Source organism: Oncorhynchus mykiss, chromosome 12, assembly GCF_057628025.1.
Source record: "Oncorhynchus mykiss isolate SJ-2025 chromosome 12, ASM5762802v1, whole genome shotgun sequence".
Taxonomy (NCBI): Eukaryota; Metazoa; Chordata; class Actinopteri; order Salmoniformes; family Salmonidae; genus Oncorhynchus; species Oncorhynchus mykiss.
This window is the reverse complement of record NC_143033.1, coordinates 3,682,638-3,695,334: the sequence shown is the minus strand read 5'-3', so window position 1 is coordinate 3,695,334 and position 12,697 is coordinate 3,682,638. Positions and strand designations below refer to the sequence as shown.

At 49.0% G+C, this 12,697-nt stretch overlaps 1 protein-coding gene across 2 annotated transcripts in view; it reads right to left on the bottom strand.

The window, feature by feature from the left end:
* The window catches only part of LOC110536864 (A-kinase anchor protein 2), a 231,595-nt gene that overhangs the window by 111,989 nt on the left and 106,909 nt on the right, over positions 1–12,697 (bottom strand). For both annotated transcript variants that reach the window (XM_090191545.1, XM_090191546.1), the window contains one exon: positions 2,793–2,954. In XM_090191545.1, the coding sequence (XP_090047671.1) occupies positions 2,793–2,954 (162 nt within the window). The remainder of the gene's footprint in view (positions 1–2,792; positions 2,955–12,697) is intronic.

Sequence of the window (12,697 nt, the reverse complement as noted above, 5' to 3'; positions counted from 1 at the left end):
CTGTCCTAGCTACCACCCCTGGTCCTGTCCTAGCTACCACCCCTGGTCCTCCTAGCTACCACCCCTGGTCCTCCTCTCTACCACCCCTGGTCCTGTCCTAGCTACCAGCCCTGGTCCTCCTCTCTACCACCCCTGGTCCTGTCCTAGCTACCACCCCTGGTCCTCCTCTCTACCACCAATGGTCCTGTCCTAGCTACCACCCCTGGTCCTGTCCTAGCTACCACCCCTGGTCCTCCTCTCTACCACCCCTGGTCCTGTCCTAGCTACCACCCCTGGTCCTGTCCTAGCTACCACCCCTAGTCCTCCTCTTTACCACCCCTGGTCCTGTCCTAGCTACCACCCCTGGTCCTGTCCTAGCTACCACCCCTGGTCCTCCTCTCTACCACCCCTGGTCCTGTCCTAGCTACCACCCCTGGTCCTGTCCTAGCTACCACCCCTGGTCCTGTCCTAGCTACCACCCCTGGTCCTCCTCTCTACCACCCCTGGTCCTGTCCTAGCTAAATCAAATCAAATCAAATCAAATTTTATTTGTCACATACACATGGTTAGCAGATGTTAATGCGAGTGTAGCGAAATGCTTGTGCTTCTAGTTCCGACAATGCAGTAATAACAAGTAATCTAACTAACAATTCCAAAACTACTGTCTTGTACACAGTGTAAGGGGATAAAGAATATGTACATAAGGATATATGAATGAGTGATGGTACAGAGCAGCATAGGCAAGATACAGTAGATGGTATCGGGTACAGTATGTACAAATGAGATGAGTATGTAAACAAAGTGGCATAGTATAGTATAAAGTGGCTAGTGATACATGTATTACATAAGGATACCGTCGATGCTATAGAGTACAGTATATCCGTATGCGTATGAGATGAATAATGTAGGGTAAGTAACATTTATATAAGGTAGCATTGTTTAAAGTGGCTAGTGATATATTTACATCATTTCCCATCAATTCCCATTATTAAAGTGGCTGGAGTTGAGTCAGTGTCAGTGTGTTGGCAGCAGCCACTCAGTGTTAGTGGTGGCTGTTTAACAGTCTGATGGCCTTGAGATAGAAGCTGTTTTTCAGTCTCTCGGTCCCAGCTTTGATGCACCTGTACTGACCTCGCCTTCTGGATGATAGCGGGGTGAACAGGCAGTGGCTCGGGTGGTTGATGTTCTTGATGATCTTTATGGCCTTCCTGTGACATCGGGTGGTGTAGGTGTCCTGGAGGGCAGGTAGTTTGCCCCCGGTGATGCGTTGTGCAGACCTCACTACCCTCTGGAGAGCCTTACGGTTGAGGGCGGTGCAGTTGCCATACCAGGCGGTGATACAGCCCGCCAGGATGCTCTCGATTGTGCATCTGTAGAAGTTTGTGAGTGCTTTTGGTGACAAGCCGAATTTCTTCAGCCTCCTGAGGTTGAAGAGGCGCTGCTGCGCCTTCTTCACGATGCTGTCTGTGTGAGTGGACCAATTCAGTTTGTCTGTGATGTGTATGCCGAGGAACTTAAAACTTGCTACCCTCTCCACTACTGTTCCATCGATGTGGATAGGGGGGTGTTCCCTCTGCTGTTTCCTGAAGTCCACAATCATCTCCTTAGTTTTGTTGACGTTGAGTGTGAGGTTGTTTTCCTGACACCACACTCCGAGGGCCCTCACCTCCTCCCTGTAGGCCGTCTCATCGTTGTTGGTAATCAAGCCTACCACTGTTGTGTCGTCCGCAAACTTGATGATTGAGTTGGAGGCGTGCGTGGCCACGCAGTCGTGGGTGAACAGGGAGTACAGGAGAGGGCTCAGAACGCAACCTTGTGGGGCCCCAGTGTTGAGGATCAGCGGGGAGGAGATGTTGTTGCCTACCCTCACCACCTGGTGAGGGTAGCCTGGTGAGGGTAGCTACCACCCCTGGTCCCGTCCTAGCTACCAGCCCTGGTCCTGTCCTAGCTACCACCCCTGGTCCTGTCCTAGCTACCACACCTGGTCCTCCTCTCTACCACCCCTGGTCCTGTCCTAGCTACCACCCCTGGTCCTCCTAGCTACCACCCCTGGTCCTCCTCTCTACCACCCCTGGTCCTGTCCTAGCTACCAGCCCTGGTCCTCCTCTCTACCACCCCTGGTCCTGTCCTAGCTACCACCCCTGGTCCTCCTCTCTACCACCAATGGTCCTGTCCTAGCTACCACCCCTGGTCCTGTCCTAGCTACCACCCCTGGTCCTCCTCTCTACCACCCCTGGTCCTGTCCTAGCTACCACCCCTGGTCCTGTCCTAGCTACCACCCCTTGTCCTCCTCTCTACCACCCCTGGTCCTGTCCTAGCTACCACCCCTGGTCCTGTCCTAGCTACCACCCCTGGTCCTCCTCTCTACCACCCCTGGTCCAGTCCTAGCTACCACCCCTGGTCCTGTCCTAGCTACCACCCCTGGTCCTGTCCTAGCTACCACCCCTGGTCCTCCTCTCTACCACCCCTGGTCCTGTCCTAGCTACCACCCCTGGTCCTGTCCTAGCTACCACCCCTGGTCCTGTCCTAGCTACCACCCCTGGTCCCGTCCTAGCTACCACCCCTGGTCCTGTCCTAGCTACCACCCCTGGTCCTGTCCTAGCTACTACCCCTGGTCCTCCTCTCTACCACCCCTGGTCCTGTCCTAGCTACCACCCCTGGTCCTGTCCTAGCTACCACCCCTGGTCCTGTCCTAGCTACCTCCCCTGGTCCCGTCCTAGCTACCACCCCTGGTCCTGTCCTCTCCTCTCTTGGCTCCAGTTCAACAAGCCTCAATACCCCCCCCCCCCCCCCCCCCACTCCACAGCACTTACCAGGTTTCCTTGGGTGCTCACCAGAGGCAGGTGCTGCTGAGGCTGGGGCCTGGTGAGGAGAGGTGGTGGAGGAGTCTCTGATGTCCGGCTTGTTGGGGAGCTGGTCGGGGAGCTGGTTGGGGAGCTGGTTGGGGAGCTGGGGACAGGCGTTACTCACAGCATCTGGTTGGGGCAGAGAGCAGGAGAGGAAGTCAGACTGGATCCCCTGGCCTCCACACGCCTGCATTACCCCCTCCCCGTCATCACCCTAACCCCCACCCCCAACACACACTCTATGTCTCTCTCTCTGTCCCTCCACCCACTGTCTGTCACCCATCCTCTCTCTATGTCCCCCATCTCTTCCCTCCCTCCCTCCCTCCCTCTGTGTATCCCTCTCTCCCCTCCCTCTCTTTCACTCCCCCCTCCCTCTGTAACTCTTTCTCTTCATTCCAGTGCTACGTTCAGCAGAATGTGTAGAGAGGAGTATTAGAGGGGATCAAAGCGGCCCTGGGTTGGGGGGATTCCCTGTGAATAGGTGGATCAGGGTGAACAAAGTACAGGGCTACTGTCTTATGTTGGAGCACTCAATAGTACCGCTGAGGCAGGTGGGAATCGATCCAAGGGGCTATTGTGGCAGAGAGAGAGAGAGAGAGAGAGAGAGAGAGAGAGAGAGAGAGAGAGAGAGAGAGAGAGAGAGAGAGAGAGAAGTACAGAAGAGAGAGCAGAGAGAGAGAGAGAGACACAGAGAGAACATTACAGAAGAGAGAGCAGAGAGAGAGACAGAGTAAAGGGACAGAAGGTAGAGGGAGATAGGGAGAGAGTAGAGAAGGGAGACAGTAGAGAGAGAGAGAGCAGAGGGAGACAGGATGAGAGTAGAGAGGGAGAGGGCAGAGGGAGACAGGATGAGAGGAGAGAGCAGAGGGAGAGAGCAGAGGAAGAGAGCAGAGGGAGAGAAGAGAGGGAGAGAGCAGAGGGAGATAGGGAGCGAGTAGAGAGGGAGAGCAAAGGGAAAGAGGGAGAGAGTAGAGAGGGAGAGAGCAGAGGGAGAGAGCAGAGGATGAGAGCAGAGGGAGAGAAGAGAGGGAGAGAGCAGAGGGAGATAGGGAGAGAGTAGAGAGGGAGAGCAAAGCGAAAGAGGGAGAGAGTAGAGAGGGAGAGAGCAGAGGGAGGTAGGTAGAGAGTAGAGAGTGTGAGAGAGAGCAGAGTGAGATAGGGAGAGAGTAGAGAGGGAGAGTGCAGAGGGAGATAGGGAGAGAGTAGCAAAGCCATCACCTACAGAGAGATGAACCTGGAGTCCCCTAAGCAAGCTGGTCGTGGGGCTCTGTTCACAAACACAAACACACCCTACAGAGCCCCAGGACAACAACACAATTAGACCCAACCAAATCATGAGAAAACAAAAAGATAATTACTTGACACCTTGGAAAGAATTAACAAAAAAAACAGAGCAAACTAGAATGCTATTGTACACAGAGAGTACAGGGCGGCAGAATACCTGACCACTGTGACTGACCCAAAATTAAGGAAAGCTTTGACTATGTACAGACTCAGAGAGCATAGCCTTGCTATTGAGAAAGGCCGCCGTAGGCAGACATGGCTCTCAAGAGAAGACAGGCTATGTGCTCACTGCCCACAAAATGAGGAGGAAACTGAGCTGCACTTCCTAACCTCCTGCCCAATGAATGACCATATTAGAGAGACATATTTCCCTCAGATTACACAGATCCACAAAGAATTCGAAAACAAATCCAATTTTGAAAAACTCCCATATCTACTGGGTGAAATTCCACAGTGTGCCATCACAGCAGCAAGATTTGTGACCTGTTGCCACGAGAAAAGGGCAACCAGTGAAGAACACACACCATTGTAAATACAACCCATATTTATGCTTATTTATTTTATCTTGTGTCCTTTAACCATTTGAACATTGTTAAAACACTGTATATATATATAATATGACATTTGTAATGTCTTTACTGTTTTGAAACCTCTGTATGTGTAATGTTTACTGTTTTTCACTTTATATATTCACTTTGTATGTTGTCTACCTCACTTGCTTTGGCAATGTTAACACATGTTTCCCATGCCAATAAAGCCCTTGAATTGAATTGAATTGAATTGAGTAGAGAGAGAGTAGAGAGAGAGGGAGAGAGTAGAGAGAGATAGGGAGATGCAGAGAGAGAGGGAGAGAGTAGAGAGAGATAGGGAGATGCAGAGAGAGATAGGGAGATGCAGAGAGAGATGGGGAGATGCAGAGAGAGATGGAGAGAGTAGAGAGAGATAGGGAGATGCAGAGAGAGATAGGGAGATGCAGAGAGAGAGGGAGAGAGTAGAGAGAGATAGGGAGATGCAGAGAGAGATAGGGAGATGCAGAGAGAGATGGGGAGATGCAGAGAGAGATGGAGAGAGTAGAGAGAGATAGGGAGATGCAGAGAGAGAGGGAGAGAGTAGAGAGAGACAGGGAGATGCAGAGAGAGATAGGGAGATGCAGAGAGAGAGGGAGAGAGTAGAGAGAGATAGGGAGATGCAGAGAGTGAGAGAGGAGTAGTGTGGGAAAACCTTTAAAGCACACAGCCAGTAGGACTGTGGGTGGAGAGTCTCCACTTCAATGGCTAGGAGTTTGTTTAGCATGTGTGCTAATGTGTAGCATGTGTAAAGCTTGTCTAGCATGTGTAGTGTGTGTAGAGGCAGTGTGACTGTGTGTGTATATAGAGGGAGCTTGCTAGTACAAAGAGGTATTTCAGAGGCATGTCGAGCTGTTGGTCGTGACCTTAATTGAATAACCATGGCTATAACATCCAGGACCACATTGGAAAATAATGTTGTGGCGAAATCTGCACGGAGCCTTCACCGTGCACTGCCACTTTAAGAGCGCATGAGCAGTAAGGAAGGAGAAAATAAAGAGAGCTCGTTCAGCTCTTTGGGGAGGGGCTCTTTGGTGGCGCGACAGTTTGATTGTGTGTGCTGTGCTGCAGAAGTTTTGTTTGGTTTCAGCGTGTGTAGTTTATAGAGTGTTTAACTCAATCATCGGTGTAATCGCTCTAGGTCGTGGTTGTTTTCGTTTGGGACCGCGCCCGTTATGGATCGCATGGATTAGTAGCAACATTGTTGCGAAGCTTTAACATACAAACCATCGGACAGTCAGACAGTACACCTGCACGCCTGAAGACCACAGCTAAGATCTCTCTTGTTCTCTTTCTCTTTTTCTCTTCCCTCTATCGTTCCAGTGCTTTACCCTGCAACAGACTCTCTATTTTTCCAATGCACTTCCTATTGAAGTTCATTAGAGCTGGACTATTAATGCCCTGCCAGAAGTATTTGGACATTTCAGTTAAAAGGGAGGTTGCTTGCCAATTGTGTATTGTTATGTGAACTGTATTGAGATGTTCTAATGACATGTGGCCGAGAAGACTGGACATTTTTAAGGCCTTTGTTGTGTCGATGAACACCCCCCACATTCATACCCTCTGCACTCATCTACTAGAAAATAATACAGATTATTGCAAATCCTATGTTGATGACTGGGTTCGTTCTTGTATGAAGTTGCTGTTGAATTGCTCTGCCATTATTAGTATTAGTATTATTGTATGAGGTATTCTTGTTTGGGTTACCCCTGTGCTGTGATGTGGGTTTTATATGGTGTGTATTCTTTTTTCTCTCCACTGGCTATCTGGTAAACAGGCTACACTCTAGGCAGTCTCTTCTGCTGATGTGTGTGGGTCTGATAGTGGTTCTCTCTATTCTACTCTTTTCCTTTCGGCATGGTTAATACCTGCCTGGCGCCCGAACAAAAGCTTTCTTTACCCCTCTCTAATAAATACCGCTACAGAATTGGCGCCCAAACAGGGACTTGAAGAGAAACACCCATGACACCATCCACACAAGGTTGAATCATGTCTTTTGTTGGAACCCCATACTGTGTCAATGTGGACACACCTGATGGTAATCATGTTCGTGATTCTTTCATTGTGGAAGGACTTAATGAACTAATGGAGTTGGATAGCACTGACCCTAATCCCCAGGTTTCTGGCTCACCTATAACATCTCCACCATTACCCTCCCCTCAAACCCTTCCGGTTACCCTGTCCAGAGAGACTGGGAGAGGTGTCTCTGTGATCCCTGGACAACTGGAACATCAATGGACACACACCAATCATAGTTTGACAATGCAGGAGAATGCCATTCGCAAACTCAGTGAATGTGTGGAGGCTCATCAGACAGATATGCAGAGGAGGTTGGATTACCTTCCCTGTCAAATGGAGGAAAACAGAAATATTTACAAGATTCTCTGAAGCAGGATATTCAAGGAAAACTGCACCGGTTCAAAACACAAATGGAAACTAACCATCATCAAGTCATACTCTTTCTGGAGGACGAACAAAAACGGAGAGCAGAGGAGTCAGCCTCTGTTGTGAAGGGAGTGTGTTCTTATCTGAAGGAAGTTATGGAGGACATGAAGAACTCTCTCACAGGGGAACTACGATTTTTGATTGAACAGACTCAAAAGGACACCGTTAATGAGATGGAAAAAGCACAGAAGGCCACAGACCTTCAACTGGAAGGGCTGCACCAGGAGGTAATGCAGTGCTTTTCCCTTCTGGACAAATCTTCTGCACCGCCCTCAGGTTTTACCTCTGCCACTGGCTTGGCCAGTAAGGTAATAGGAACAGGTAGTACTACAAAAACCCCTCTGAAGATACTGTTAAACAACAGAACTCCCGCTGCCACTGTCATGCCTCCTCTAGAGCGCTCCCTCCCTATCAAACTACTTTTCCCCACTTTTGGCAGTCCAGAAGATGATGTTGATCCACTGTTTTTCTTATCTAAGTGTAATGATTTTCTTTCTATCCGGCCCCTTACTGACTTGGAGGTTCTGGCCACCCTCCGCAGTGTTCTCCATGGTACAGCAAGAGATTGGTGGGAGATAGCCCGTGAACATGTGTCAACCTGGGAGGAATTTCAAAAAATATTCCTCTTAGCCTTCCTCTCAGAGGACTATGGGGATGAACTGGCGGAACGTGTTCGTAACAGAGTCCAGGGTGAAGCAGAGCCAATACAGGACTTTGCCTTCTCCTATCGAGTTCTATGTAGAAGATGGAAGGCTGACATTACTGAGCAGGAGATGGTCAAACTCCTTCTTAAGAACATGGTTCCCCGCCTTGCTAGTCAACTTCGAGAACGTGTGCAAAATGTGGATGATCTGGTGCGGCTTGGGACTCAGTTTGAGAAGGACTGGAAGCGCCACCTCCAAACTAAAAACCCGGTTCCCTCATCCCAGTATACCAATAACTCTCCTGGGGCTAAACCGTCTCAGATATTTGTACCCAAGATCCAGGACAAAAGTCCAGTTATGTGTTGGAGGTGTAAAGTCCAACATCCTCCAGATTCTTGCCCGCTCTATGTCCAGCGTCAGGATTCAGGAAAAGGTCGGAAAGGACCGAAGACTGAAAGTCTAGACAGGCGTGGTGGCTTGCATACAATTGGGTCAGCCTTAATGCCCACCATGAAGCCTTTAGACAGCACAGCTAGCGGTCTTATTCCTATTCCGCAACAACTATTGGTTCCTCTGACTGTTAGGAACTGGAGAGGGAAGGCCATAATCGACACAGGGGCATCTTACACCCTGATGCAAGAGGCCCTGTGGCAGAACATAGCATTACCTCATGAGGAGCTACGAACCTGGGAGGAGGGACCATTGTACTTGGCCAATGGAGAACCTACCACTCCCTTGGGCTGGATTAGTATAATAATACAACTGCATGGTGAGACTATTAACCTTCCTGTGGCAATTCTTGCAGATTCAAGCCTTGCATTTGCTGTAGTCCTTGGCCTAGACTTCCTGTTCTTCAGTGGACTGACCATCTCGATGTCTGAACCCTCCTATCGGCTGCACTCTGACTATTCTCAGCCTCATCCATTTCAACCTGGTAATGCACTGATTTCAGGTTGGAGCCTGCTACATTATGCAGAGTCCGGACAAGGTCAAGTCAGAGACAGAGAAAATATAAAGAGACAAAGACAAAAACATGTTCCATCAGTGAAGTCTGAGAACCCAACTATCACCCTGATTACCGCCGTACCCCCCCTTCTATCAGAGAGCAAAAGAAAACCTGATGCTGATTTCTACATCAAACAAGCGGTGCAACAGGCATGTCTGTCGGATGATGAAAGGTGGCAGCTATCCCAGATGTTGGACGTGAACAGTGAGGTCTGTACTCTTACACTCGGCCGTACAACCGTCTTCAAACACAAAATCTATACCCGGCATGAGGTCCCTACAGGCTGTCCCCGCCAAACTGGCCATTCTCAATGAACAGCTCAAAAGCATGTTGGAGAATGGAATTGTGGAACCTTCTTTTTCCGGATGGGCTTCTCCGGTTGTCCTGATTCCTAAGAAAGATGGTGGATATCGATTCTGTGTGGACTACAGGAAGCCGAATGCCATAACAGAAAGTGATGCCTACCCTCTACCAAACATAAACGACATACTGGAATCTCTGGCAGGAGCATCCATCTTTAGTAATCTGGATCTGAACAGTGGCTATTGGCAGGTGTCAATGGATCCCGCTAGTCAGGACAAGACTGCCTTTGTCACCCCTGCTGGTTTGTACTCCTTCAAAGTCATGCCTTTTGGTTTGAAGAATGCTCCAGCAACCTTCCAAAGGTTGATGGAGACTGTCCTGGGAGATCTGAGGGGTAGAAATTGTCTTGTGTATCTGGATGACATCATAATCTACTCCTCCTCTGTCGCGGAACATCTGCAAGACATTCAGTCCGTCTTCGACAGACTAAAGGCTGCAGGTTTGACCTTGAACTTGAAGAAGTGTCGTTTCTGTCTGCCAGAACTCAAGTTCCTTGGTCATGTGGTTAATGCTGAAGGTATCCATGCAGATCCAGACAAAGTTGCAGCCGTGCAGGAATTCCCAATTCCCACATCCCTCAAGGCTGTTCAGCGGTTTCTGGGTATGGCTGGATGGTACCACAGGTTTGTGCCTGACTTTTCAAAGGTAGCCGAACCCCTCAATCACCTTAAGAAGAAAGGTGTGAAATTCCAATGGACCCCTGCATGCCAAGGTGCATTTGAAGCACTCAAAAACAGCCTAATTACTCCTCCAGTGCTTGGACATCCTAACCTGAATGCTCATTTCATTGTGTACACGGATGCAAGTCAAACAGGACTTGGAGCAGTCTTGGCTCAACAAACAGGACTTGGAACAGAAGAAGTTCTTGCCTATGCAAGTCGCACCCTTAATTCAGCCGAGAGGAATTATTCAACGACTGAAAGGGAATGCCTCGCTGTGGTCTGGGCTTTGGAGAAATGGAGCTACTACTTGGAGGCAAAGATCTTCACCGTTGTCACAGACCACGCTGCTCTGCAGTGGGTTCTGGCATCAGGCAAGACCAATAGCCGTCTTATTCGCTGGTCTATCAGACTGCAGAAGTTTGACTTCATCATTGAGTATCGCAAAGGAAAACTGAACGTTGTACCAGATGCCCTTTCTCGGATTACAGAGACTGCCAATGCTTGTCCTCCCTTGTGCAGTACCTATACTACCGCTAAATGTCTGGATGATTCCTTTCCTCTGGATGATGAGAGTGTATGGAGAGCACAGCAGAAAGATGCTGCCATCATGGCGATCCACAAGAGTCTGTCTGAAGACTCCAAGAGTCGCTTCAATGATAAGTATAGCATAATTCAGGATAAAGTGTATCGAAAAACTCCAAGAGGAGATGGAATACACAGCACCCATTATCGCGTCTTCATTCCCTCTACATTGTGTGACCAGATAATCCAAGCTTATCATGCCAATCCCATGAGTGGCCATCTTGGAGTTTTTAAAACTTATCGAAGACTACAAGATGTGGTTTACTGGCCAGGCATGTGGGTTGATACCCGAAAGTTTGTACAGCAGTGTGAAGTCTGCCAGAAATACAAACCAGACATTGGCAGACCTGCTGGGAAAATGCAGCAGACCGTGGTGAACCATCCAAATGAAATGTTGGGAATTGACCTCATGGGACCTTTTCCTCCCAGCCGGGGGACACGGAATGAATTTTTATTGGTGGTAGTGGACTACTACACACACTGGGTGGAGTTGTTTCCCCTCCGCAAAGCCACTGCATCAGCCATTGCTCTAATTCTGCGAAGGGAGGTTTTTACCAGATTCGGAATTCCCGACCAAATCCTCTCTGACCGAGGTCCGCAGTTCATATCAGGAATATACAAAGAGCTCTGTACCTACTGGGGTGTAATTGCCAAGCTGACCACAGCCTACCATCCTCAGACCAACCTGACCGAGAGGGTAAACCGAACCCTGAAGGGGATGATTGCTTCATTCGTGGGGGATCAGCACACAAGGTGGGATCAGCATCTTCCAGAATTTCGCTTTGCACTGAACTCTGCCGTGCAGGAGACTTCTGGGGTCACTCCCGCCGAACTCCACCTGGGAAGACCACTAAAAGGTCCGATGGACAGAGTCTTGCAAAGTTCGAATGTTTCACCTGACTGCCCAGCGTTTGATGCCGTACAACACCACCACACCTTGCTAGCCAGAGTGGAGGCCAGAAAAACCAAAGCCAAACAACGACAGCTGAGAAACTATGACAAACATAGACGAGACGTGTGTTTTCCACCCCAGTCTCGTGTCTGGGTACGTTCACATCATCTGTCAAAGGCATCTAAGAAGTTCACTGCCAAGCTAGCTTCGAGATGGAAAGGTCCATACCGTGTAGTGCAGCAGTTGGGACCAGTGAACTACTTGGTCTGTTTGGAGGACACTGGGGAAGATGTCAGGACAGTGCATGTTGTTGACCTAAAGCCCTGCTACCCTACGGCAGAAGAGCTGGATCGCAGGCAAAAGCAACACCTGCAGGACCTCTTCGTGGAGGACTCTGATGAGGAGGACTTCCCTGGTTTTGTGTAGCAGGAACATGAACCTGTCAAAGCCTGCATCCTCTCTGTTTCTACAGACATTGTTTTTTCATGGGGGGAGGAGTGTGGCGAAATCTGCACGGAGCCTTCACCGTGCACTGCCACTTTAAGAGCGCATGAGCAGTAAGGAAGGAGAAAATAAAGAGAGCTCGTTCAGCTCTTTGGGGAGGGGCTCTTTGGTGGCGCGACAGTTTGATTGTGTGTGCTGTGCTGCAGAAGTTTTGTTTGGTTTCAGCGTGTGTAGTTTATAGAGTGTTTAACTCAATCATCGGTGTAATCGCTCTAGGTCGTGGTTGTTTTCGTTTGGGACCGCGCCCGTTATGGATCGCATGGATTAGTAGCAACATTGTTGCGAAGCTTTAACATACAAACCATCGGACAGTCAGACAGTACACCTGCACGCCTGAAGACCACAGCTAAGATCTCTCTTGTTCTCTTTCTCTTTTTCTCTTCCCTCTATCGTTCCAGTGCTTTACCCTGCAACAGACTCTCTATTTTTCCAATGCACTTCCTATTGAAGTTCATTAGAGCTGGACTATTAATGCCCTGCCAGAAGTATTTGGACATTTCAGTTAAAAGGGAGGTTGCTTGCCAATTGTGTATTGTTATGTGAACTGTATTGAGATGTTCTAATGACATGTGGCCGAGAAGACTGGACATTTTTAAGGCCTTTGTTGTGTCGATGAACACCCCCCACATTCATACCCTCTGCACTCATCTACTAGAAAATAATACAGATTATTGCAAATCCTATGTTGATGACTGGGTTCGTTCTTGTATGAAGTTGCTGTTGAATTGCTCTGCCATTATTAGTATTAGTATTATTGTATGAGGTATTCTTGTTTGGGTTACCCCTGTGCTGTGATGTGGGTTTTATATGGTGTGTATTCTTTTTTCTCTCCACTGGCTATCTGGTAAACAGGCTACACTCTAGGCAGTCTCTTCTGCTGATGTGTGTGGGTCTGGTAGTGGTTCTCTCTATTCTACTCTTTTC